Source organism: Sinocyclocheilus anshuiensis, unplaced genomic scaffold, assembly GCF_001515605.1.
Source record: "Sinocyclocheilus anshuiensis isolate Anshui unplaced genomic scaffold, SAMN03320099.WGS_v1.1 scaffold1018, whole genome shotgun sequence".
Classification (NCBI taxonomy): Eukaryota; Metazoa; Chordata; class Actinopteri; order Cypriniformes; family Cyprinidae; genus Sinocyclocheilus; species Sinocyclocheilus anshuiensis.
In genome coordinates this window covers 352,427-363,225 of record NW_015539893.1, presented here as the reverse complement: position 1 = coordinate 363,225, position 10,799 = coordinate 352,427, and the positions used below count along the sequence as shown (strand labels likewise).

At 39.3% G+C, this 10,799-nt stretch overlaps 1 protein-coding gene across 1 annotated transcript in view; it reads right to left on the bottom strand.

The window, feature by feature from the left end:
• Window positions 1-2,570: 2,570 nt before the first annotated feature.
• The window catches only part of LOC107685855 (DNA replication factor Cdt1-like), a 9,912-nt gene continuing 1,683 nt past the window's right edge, over window positions 2,571-10,799 (bottom strand). The window contains exons 2-10 of the mRNA XM_016482585.1: window positions 10,360-10,509; window positions 10,037-10,272; window positions 6,186-6,380; window positions 5,929-6,074; window positions 5,282-5,382; window positions 4,988-5,176; window positions 4,028-4,171; window positions 3,746-3,947; window positions 2,571-3,108 (exon numbers count right to left, since the gene is read on the bottom strand). Coding sequence (XP_016338071.1) covers window positions 2,945-3,108; window positions 3,746-3,947; window positions 4,028-4,171; window positions 4,988-5,176; window positions 5,282-5,382; window positions 5,929-6,074; window positions 6,186-6,380; window positions 10,037-10,272; window positions 10,360-10,509 — 1,527 coding nt within the window. The 3' untranslated portion in view covers window positions 2,571-2,944. The remainder of the gene's footprint in view (window positions 3,109-3,745; window positions 3,948-4,027; window positions 4,172-4,987; window positions 5,177-5,281; window positions 5,383-5,928; window positions 6,075-6,185; window positions 6,381-10,036; window positions 10,273-10,359; window positions 10,510-10,799) is intronic.

Below are 10,799 nucleotides of genomic sequence, written 5' to 3'. Positions count from 1 at the left end.
ACACACTGTGCGTTGATCATGCTGAATTTCTGACACTGTCAGAAAACTATCGTAGGCTATCTTTGGTCGCAAGACCGGGAAAAAGCCCATCTTTGAACCTCTCTCACTGTACGACATAGGACCAGCGATTAAGAGCCACGATCACAGAAATCGCCACGATTGCGTCACGATGGCAATCTTTCGTCTGGGACAGCCAAAAATCGTGCAGTGTATCCCGGGCTTTAGCAGTCTTAAATTAATTACTTATTGACATCAGGGATTAAAGTTCTCCATTGCTACGATGGATTTCCGTTAATTGCAGCGAGTCTACAACGGATTTCCGTCAATTGGATAAAATGAGGGGAAAAGAAACATGTAGCGCATTGTTGTTGTTGTTGCGGCACACCAAAAATAATCCCCGCCACGGCTGCAGCTTGACAACATGATGTGTGATGCCGCTCGCATCGTTCACAGTTGGGTTATTAGCAGAGAACACAGAGCAGAACTTGAATTTCGGCGCAGGATTGCGGCTATTAATAACAATTCTACTTAATCCCGCAGGTCCCGCGCTTATAACACGATGACAGATGATGGAACGTATCATTTGCACGTGCTTTGGAGTCTTGAGAAGCAAGCAGCAACCTCCCGCTCTCTCTCGTGAAGCCAACAAGGAAGTGACTTAAACTGTAATTCATCAACTGGCCGCTAGAGGCTGGCTGCAAAAGGGAGTCAATCTCATAGACTCCCCATGTTAAAATGGCCAAATTTACAGCAGAAAAAAACATGTTTACAGCCTGGTTCAAAAAATGATTTTGGTCTATATAGCTAATTTTGCCCTTGACAACTGTGAGGGGGGTGAATTTTTTTATAACTCATCCGTTTAAATTATATTAAGCCTTAAAGTTCTGCATAATTAAGGGCGTGGCCACTTGAGTGACAGGTGGATTGCCGCTGCTGTCACCACTGTCGAGCTAGGTGGGCGTGGCTTCAGCAACCTGCTCCCGCCTCTTTGCCCATTTTCGATTATCCGGGAGTGACGCGCGGTGATGCGCTGCCAAGATGGCGACGGCCGCCTCCGCCCAATTTTGAGCTTCAAAAACGCTCTTCGGAAATCTACGGGTGACGTCACGGACACTACGTCCATGTTTTTATACAGTCTATGTTGCGAACTCACTCGCGCGCTCTCATTTTCTGTGCGCCCACAGATCGCGACAAGGAGAGTGACAACTTTTAATAGTCATTAAGGGAGTTTGCAAATGTGATATTTATTTAATACAACAGTTCAATAAACAAGTACTGCCTGGTTTTGCTCTATTTCTTCAACGAAAATAGTTCCAAATATAGTAACAGCTCGGCCCTGCGCATCTCTAAAGCAAACACAGCTGTGTTTCATTCATTCAATGAAAGTGCGTTTTTGAACGAATCTAGTGAGTCAGTGATTCATGATTACCCATTCATAAAGACAGTCACTTGCTTCATTCCTGAATGAATCAGCCGTTCGAACAAATCAATTGAATGAATGATTCAGTGATAAACGGATTTCCGTCAGTTCATAAAGACAGTCACTTGCTTCATTCCTGAATGAATCAGCCGTTCGAACAAATCAATTGAATGAATGATTCAGTGATAAAATTAGTGACTTGCCGCCACCTGCTGGTAGATTTAGTTTCATTTTTATCATATAATTTCAGTTATTTAAATCATTTAATATTTCTGTATTCAAAATTTTATATTTAAAACATTAATCTCCACGTGAATGTATGACGTGGTCCATGAGAAATAGTCCTGCCACCACAGCTGGAAAAAATCCTAGGAAACACTGCATACATTTAATAAAATTAGAAAAATGCCATTACAAAGGTAAACAGAAAATACCCCTGTAAATCACTGATTCAAATGTCACCTCATATTAGGAAGGTTAATTTTTGATCAGAATTTATTGATCAAAAGGTGCTCCTACATTTTTTTAAATTAGGAGGACAAACGCTCCTAATTACAAGAAAAAACTGCTCTTAAACTGGGTGTGTGATAGGTATGGCTGTGGAATCGGGTTTGGCTGAGGAAAAATTTTCAGTCAAAATATTTTTTTTTTGCTTTAACCCCTGTGACATGATGGTTTACGGTTCAGGAAAATGAAGAAATTCTGGTTAGTTTTAAATTAACACTTAACCCTTGAAGTTTTGATGGTCTTAATTCCACCATGAGAAATAACTAGAAACTGAAAGAGACGGACTGCATTCGGAATTGCATACTGAGTAGGTGCAATCAATTAACTTCACAAAAAGCATGTTCTATATAGTATGTAATTGTCATCATCATGTGACCTTCAGTAGTGCTGCTTCAATCATTGCCGCCTTAAATCCTTGGCCTCATGGGATAGTAAAATGTTCATTGCATGCACACTTTAGAATCCTGTCAGAAGTACATACTCTCAGGTACTGTTTTATGAATACTCAGAATTCAGACTACCACTTGTCACTTAGTTTTTCCACTTACTGTACAGTAGGAAAATACGTGATTTCAGATACAGCTACAGAGGTAGCTTGTGTACAGACTCTTAAGCTTCCAGTTTGTGAATATGAAACAACATATTGCTTGCATGAACTCGTTTATTGTAAATGAATTACAATGCACATTGGTTAACTAGATGAACCATGAAGTCGAAGTTACCAAAGATGCCAAACTTAGGCCTACACTGTACTGCATTATACCAATCACGTTTTACATGTCTACATTTATGAAGAGTTATTGTGCCAAGATGCAAAAGAACAAAATCGCAGCCTCATACAACGGAAACACAGCAGTTAAAAACGTAGTGACCGCCAGATTTGAAATGGTCTCGTAAAATGCAAAACTGACTGAACATACACAATTAAAAAGTCATTGTGTCATCTAAAAGTTAAAATCCAGGCGTAATCCATAAAATATCGCACATGGTATTTCCTTAAGTCTCATTTGAATTTCCTCAAATAAGCTCCTCTTCCTTCATCTTTTGGTTCAGTTTGTCCAGCACAATATTCAGATCCATGGTCTTATTCAGTTTTAGATACATATCCTTCCTGATTGGATGAACTGTTAGCCATGCAGGTGTCAACTCGGCCAACAGGCGAAGATGTTTCTCCATTTCGTCTAAATTAGAAGAACGTTATTTACAGAGAAAAAAAAAAGCTTCTTAAAATATGAAAGATATTGTTCTCATATTATAAGCACTGTTCTAAAACTAGCTAATTAGCAAAAATAATAAAACAACAACTGTTCTGAATATTTGTGCACTATCACAAATAGCTAAGGGAAATTCTATAGTCCCCCTCAGGCCATCAAGGATGTAGATTCATTTGTTTCTTAATCGGAGCAAATTTGGAGAAATGGCTTGCTCACCAATGGATCCTCTGCAGTGCACGGGTGTATCTTTTCACAGGATGTTAAGTGATTACTTGTGGATTGTGATGATGTCTGATGGCACCCATTCACTGCAGAGAATCCACTGATGAGCAAGTGATGCTAAAATTCAGATGAAGAAACACTCATCTACATCCTGGGGGGGGGGGGTACATTTTCAGCATTTTTTGCTGAGGGGGGGACTATTACTTTAATTAGAGGAGGACTGTGTGTGTGTGTGTGTGTGTGTGTGTGTGTAGTGTGAAGTTGCTTTCAAATAAACTCCTGAGGTAGCTATAATCACTAGGCAGCTCACTAGGTTTTGGAACAGCTATGGTCTCAGGAAAAACATGAGGTGGGAAAACCAACAGGAAACATCTGTACTAACCAGAACTGAGAGGAGATCTGTAGCTAGCGATCATGCGGTTGCAAGCAAGCTCCATGACGAGGGCCGGCTTTTTCTCTGCTACAAAGACATTTCGCAGGATCCTGGCCAACTCTGGCAGCCGTGACCTCATCAACAGGCGCTCCTCCTGCTGTGGGTTCCGTGTCATAGCAGCGTGCACTTTCTGAGCCTCTTTAGCACGAATCTGAATCAGGGAGAAAATATTGATTAGATTCATGTAAACACACTACAATGTATAGGGGGTGGGGGTAGTTCTTGACTCACCCTCTCCAGTAGTGACTGAGAAACTCCTTTAAGGGCACTGGGTGTTTCTGTTGGCTTTGCAACAGATTTTGCTGAGGTCTCTGGCTCCTTAGCACAGACAGTTTCTGCTGTTTTCAAGGCCATGTTAGCCAAGGCTTTCTCCATCTAGAAAGATGACAACCCACAAAAGTCAGTGATGTAATGCTCATTTTTGTTTCCAGATCAACTTTTGTTTTTGAATGAAATGCCATTTCTACAGACTTTATATTTTGTGGCATAAATGCCTAAAACTACATTTGTCTCGCATAATAATTTCTTTGAAAAAAAAAAAAATAAAATGAAGGGTTTTAAAAATGTGGATTTAAAAAAAAAAAAAAAAAAAGCGGTGGAAAAAAAACTAGATTTTTCGTCATCTTGGACACATTACTGACCCATATTGAAAAGGGAACCAGTAATGCCCCAAAGAGCACAGAGACAAGGTTAAAGTGCTCACCTTTGGTGTCATGAGAGCACGAGCTTTGTCCAACACTTCCTGAGCTGAGGTCAGTTTCTCAGTTTGAGGGGGTTGAGGCAAATCACTTGGCTTGATGTTGGGAACCTCATCCACATTGAATCTCGGATGCCAGCGGGTCAGTTTGTCATCAGGGATGACAATGGGAGGGTTTAGGGAAGCCAGGGACACCTGTATCCAACATAAGACATGATTGTAACACAAAAATAATATCTAAAACTCTTCTAGGTTTCACAAATGCAAGCAAAACTATTTTGAGGCACATCCTGTACTTACCTTGTGGTGTCCCTTCACTTGAAAAAAAAAAAAAAAAAAAGAAGGGTTTTAAAAAAGTGGATTTAAAAAAAAAAAAAAAAAAAGCGATGGAAAAGAAACTAGATTTTTCGTCATCTTGGACACATTACTGACCCATATTGAAAAGGGAACCAGTAATGCCCCAAAGAGCACAGAGACAAGGTTAAAGTGCTCACCTTTGGTGTCATGAGAGCACGAGCTTTGTCCAACACTTCCTGAGCTGAGGTCAGTTTCTCAGTTTGAGGGGGTTGAGGCAAATCACTTGGCTTGATGTTGGGAACCTCATCCACATTGAATCTCGGATGCCAGCGGGTCAGTTTGTCATCAGGGATGACAATGGGAGGGTTTAGGGAAGCCAGGGACACCTGTATCCAACATAAGACATGATTGTAACACAAAAATAATATCTAAAACTCTTCTAGGTTTCACAAATGCAAGCAAAACTATTTTGAGGCACATCCTGTACTTACCTTGTGGTGTCCCTTCACAACGTCAACCAGATTTTGGTGAAAAATGTGCCTTCTTTCTAAAAGACGAGAGGCTGATAACACTGGACGAGTACCATTAAATTCTAAGGGACAGAAACCGGTTTTATGAAATACACTTTAAAGTATAGGTTAGGGCTCCACGATTTGAAAAAATCTAAATTGCAATTTTTTTCTGACTGAATGAAATTCCAGGTTTGTATGGATGCACAATTTGCCAAAATAGTGATATCAAAGATCTACAGTATAATAATAAACAGCAACCATTATTTTTATGAATATTAATAAAATTAAAAGTAAAAAATAAATAAATAAAATAGTACTATTGTGATATTTTTCTCTGTAAAAAGCATTTAAGAAAAATATAATCTATAACTTAAATTACTTAACGTTTGATTGTTTAACATTTAAAATGAAGTGACGAAAAAACGCAGGGAGCCCTTAAAGCTTCTCTTTTGTTAAGTGCTTCTCATTACAAGTATGGGAAGAAAGTTGGTGAATATTGTGTTCCCAAATTTACCTTAGAAGTGACTCAAACTAAGAGCAGATGCTGAGTTTAATGCAATAGTCACTTTACTTTTGTATTATGTAATGTTAATGTTACTGTTCCTGAGCAAGCTCTCATTTCTCACCTTCTTCAATGACCGGCTCCACTGTAAGCTGATAGCTGGACCTTTTTGCAGTGGCACTGAAAGAAGGAATGTTTTTCTCCTGACGAAAAGTATAGGCAGAAGGGTACACACCCTTTATCTGCCCCAGATGGCTCTCTTCAAAACGCCTGGGAAGAAAGCAAAAATATGATTAGCTTTGATAAGATTGACCACACTATTACCCGGCAGCCTGACTGGCACAAAAACATTTTAGCATATGGTTTCATTCAGCCTCTTACTTGTGCATCATATCTTGGACCCCTTGCTTGATCTTGGCAAAAGTGACCGTCTCAGAGCGGTTGAACAGCATCCCGACTATGGTGTCTGTGCTGCGGAACATCTCCGCTAGAACTTTGTATTGGTAGGGCAGAGTAAGGCCAGGCGGCACATCCTGTGCTAGAGTGTGATAACGCTGATAAGCTGGTGGTTTCTCTCTGAAACAAAAAGAAATTCAGAAGTTAAACTACAGAAGACTAACAACACAACAAAGCATGTCTGGGGAATCTGCAGAGCTTTTAAAATCAAATTGAAGACCCGCACAGATAAAATGAGAAGTACTCAAGACATGTTTTATTCAAAATAAATATATATATATTTTTTTTTTACAATTTATGTACAAAAATTCAATAGCGATTAAACTTCAAGACTTAATTATAAACCAGCACAAAATACACCAGCACTCTTATTTTGAAAAGTCTACCCTTTACTAGCAGCTCATTCAACAAGATGAGCTAGATTAAAATATGCACTCTTACAACAATCTACAACATATTACAATGTAAACATCATAAAGCATTTATGGTCATAATTCATCAGCAGTAAATGGGCAATCGCTTCACATAAATTTACAGTAGTGAATGATTGTAAACTTTGACTCTGGTTCGAATCCAGACCATGAGATTCGTCCATCGAAGCCATTTTGACATAATTAAATAAATAAATGCTATTTTCTAATAAAATAATATGTATATTAGGCCCATCAAGGTCAGCTCAGTAGAAGCATTTGGGTCCTATGGCACCATGGGTTGATACTACAGTTAACTGTTGCTATGGTCAGATATGCAGCCGGTGAAGAGAGCATTGAGTGGTGCACAGAGAGCTTAAACTTTCAGTGAGTGAAAAACAATGGCATTCTCAAAAATTAGGAACGTTAACGGGTCCTTAAAATGTCTTGAATTTAGTTGTATCAAATGTAAAGAGTCTTAAATGGTACAAGAGTCTTATGATTTCAGGAGGTCTTAAATTTGGGGACGGAAAGACAAGAATTGCGATATGGCTTAATGTGGCGATTAAACTTCAAAAGGCTATAATTTCATTGAATAAATAGGAGCGCTGCACATTTCAAAGTCAGGTGCTGCACTGCTTTGTGTACTGCCATTACCGAAGAAACCACTATATTTCTGCTGGCATTAAATGAATGTGCATTTTCAATAAGCCCGTCTGCTGTTCTTGTTCAGACCAATGTGAAAATCAACCCATGTTTTTACGCAGCAAACACACAGAGTTGTAAATGTGAACTGGCGGGTCGACAAGAAGATAATGCATTGTAAAAATCTAAACAAAGACAGTAGTAAAATGTATTTATACGCAAATAATATAATAATTGACTGATAATTGTTTACATAATTGATACTTTTGACTACTTTTTCTTAAAAAAAAAAAATGGTTTAAAGGCTGAAATTTGCCATTTTATAAAACTTTTTGATTTTGTGAAAACCTGTATCTGAACTAGGGGTGGGTGATATAGCCTCAAAATTATACCACGCCATTTCAAGAATATTTGCGATAACAATATTAAATGACGATATAGAAAAAAAAAACATGGAACAACGTTTTATTGGCGATTGCAGCTGGCAGGCAGCAGCATTTATTTACTCGCCAATAAATGCAAATAAAGTGCAAACAAAATGAAGGGCATTTTCCATCCTTTTCCAATGAGCTTCTGTCATCGATGAAAGACTACCTAATTCGAAGTGTAAATCTATTGTCATAAGGTGGCAGCAGCAGCTGTGTGTTCGATTTGAAGCAGACCGATCGGTGTATGATGTCAAAATACCACAAGAGTGACTTACCCCTTATTTACACGTTACGGCTCCGACCCGACCGCTCTAGTCAGTGCTTGTGTTTACACCAGCGGAGCTGCGGTACTCTCCGCGCCGCTTCGCTAAAGATATGTGCCTCGCCTATTTTTTAAGGTAAGAGTGTGCGCTCGAATATGCTCTAGGGGGCGTGGTTGGATCCAGATCCAACTCCTCCCACCTTACATATCCCTAAACCTACCCGTCTCCACCCCCTGATCCCTAAACCCATCTCCACCCCTAAACCTACCAGTCTCCACCCCCTAGATGTGGATCCAACCACGCCCCCTGGATCTTGTGTTCTGCAGTGAGGGGCTACTGATTACCGGAGAAACCGCTTGATTTCTGCCATTCCGAAAGCACCACCTGCTGGCAGAGAATGAATGGGCATTTTAAATAAGCCAGTCTGCTGTTTTTGTTCAGAACCAATGTGAAAATCGACCCATGTTCTTACTCAGCAAACACGCGGAGTTGTAAATGTGAACTGATAAATCGACAAGAAGATAATTCATTATAAAAATGTAAACAATTAAGACAGTAAAATATATGTATATGTCCTTTAATTAATATAGTAATTGATTGATAATAGTTGTTTAAATTAATATAATAATTGATAGTTTCAACTCCATTTTCTTTAAAAAAAAAAATGGTTTAAAGGCTGAAATTTGCCATTTTATAAAACTTTTTGATTTTGTGAAAACCTGTATCTGAACTAGGGGTGGGTGATATAGCCTCAAAATTATACCACGCCATTTCAAGAATATTTGCGATAACAATATTAAATGACGATATAGAAAAAAAAAACATGGAACAACGTTTTATTGGCGATTGCAGCTGGCAGGCAGCAGCATTTATTTACTCGCCAATAAATGCAAATAAAGTGCAAACAAAATGAAGCGCATTTTCCATCCTTTTCCAATGAGCTTCTGTCATCGATGAAAGACTACCTAATTCGAAGTGTAAATCTATTGTCATAAGGTGGCAGCAGCAGCTGTGTGTTCGATTTGAAGCAGACCGATCGGTGTATGATGTCAAAATACCACAAGAGTGACTTACCCCTTATTTACACGTTACGGCTCCGACCCGACCGCTCTAGTCAGTGCTTGTGTTTACACCAGCGGAGCTGCGGTACTCTCCGCGCCGCTTCGCTAAAGATATGTGCCTCGCCTATTTTTTAAAGTAAGAGTGTGCTCTCGAATATGCTCTAGAACCGCTCTCGTGATACTTTGATGTTATACCCCGAACAGTCTGCACAGCGCTGCTTCAAATCGAACACACCTATTGGGTTTGTGGTGTTGTTGTGCGCGCTAGGGATCGTATATCCGCCATACGCCATCGTGTCGCTATATCATTGATATCACGATATGACACTTTTTTTTATTATGTAAAAATTTATACCGGTATTATCGTGGACGGTATGATATGGCACACCCCTAATCTGAACTGTAAATCACTTTTTACAGGTCATTTTAATTTTATTTGTGCAAGTCATAAAAAAGGTCTTAAATTCTTAAATTTGAGCTTAAATATCCTGCAGACACCCTGGTCTGGCAAAAAACATCAATTCATGTTTTTAGGTATATAATTATCTGGATCTCAGTCTGTGAGGACCGTTCATTACTAGATCTCAAGCTATTTTAGTTGGAAGACCACTGCTGGAGAACGTACCACAATGTCGCAATGACCATGAAACGTGTAGCGTTCACATTTATTTAAATCAGTTTAATATGAAGTTTAAGTGGAATTAATTTTAATAGTCACTGTAGACCGTATCGTGATTCCTGTTTTTCTGTCCCCAAATTTAATACCTCTTCAAATAATTTAACTTTTGTTATGAAATGTAAGATATTTAAAGCTTTATGAGGTCAGGGTTGATTAATAAAGCAATAATTTCAAATGGTTTTAAAATGTCCACCTAGTAAAAGTACGTACAATCACATGAGATGAGAACTCCAATTTTGAAAACACTTCTGGTAACTGAAAACAATGGCGCATTGGCCAGCGAACCTCACCTTTCCTTTGGTTCATGCCCAGCCTGTGCTTCCCTAGCTTTAGCATCCTTTGCAACTCGCTCAGCCTTTCTTTGCTGAACTTTGGTAGAGATCTCCCTGGCAGCATCGAGCCTCGATTTCAGCTCCGTTAGTGCCGACACAGGGGCAGGTGAGTGAGTAGTCACGGTTTCAGACTGTCCTTTCAGTTTTTGCAGCTTGGACTTCAATGCCACCACATCCTCTCTTGTAAACGTTTTCTGAAAGAACAAAAGAAACTTGATTAATGACAAGCATAAAAACACCAGGAGGTTCCTGCACAGGCGTGACGACCCCCCATGCGTTACCTTGCTCCTGGTTGTCCGCTTGGGCTTATCGCCTCCACTTGTTTTGTTTACAGGGGAGCTATTTGCATTATGATTAACAGTATTTTTGGACTCTTTGCTGGCAGTTTGTTGAGGTGCCTGAGGGGTGCTGTTGGCCAAAGGCTCAATGCTCTACATTAAAATAAGACAGACTGGGTTAGCAGTAATTAAACAAAACCAAGCACACACATGCATTCACGGGACAGTGGCCGGTTACATAAACTGCTTACAATAGTCTTAGTCAGTTAGTCATCTCAAGACTGGTCATAACTTTTTAAAGTCGGTTACATATAACAAATATAGATTGGTGTAATTTGAATCCAAAAAGTAAGACTGAATAACACTTGGTTAACTGCTAGGTAGTCAAACTAGTTCTTAAGACACAGTTTTAACATGATGACCGTTTATGCAACTGGCCCCAG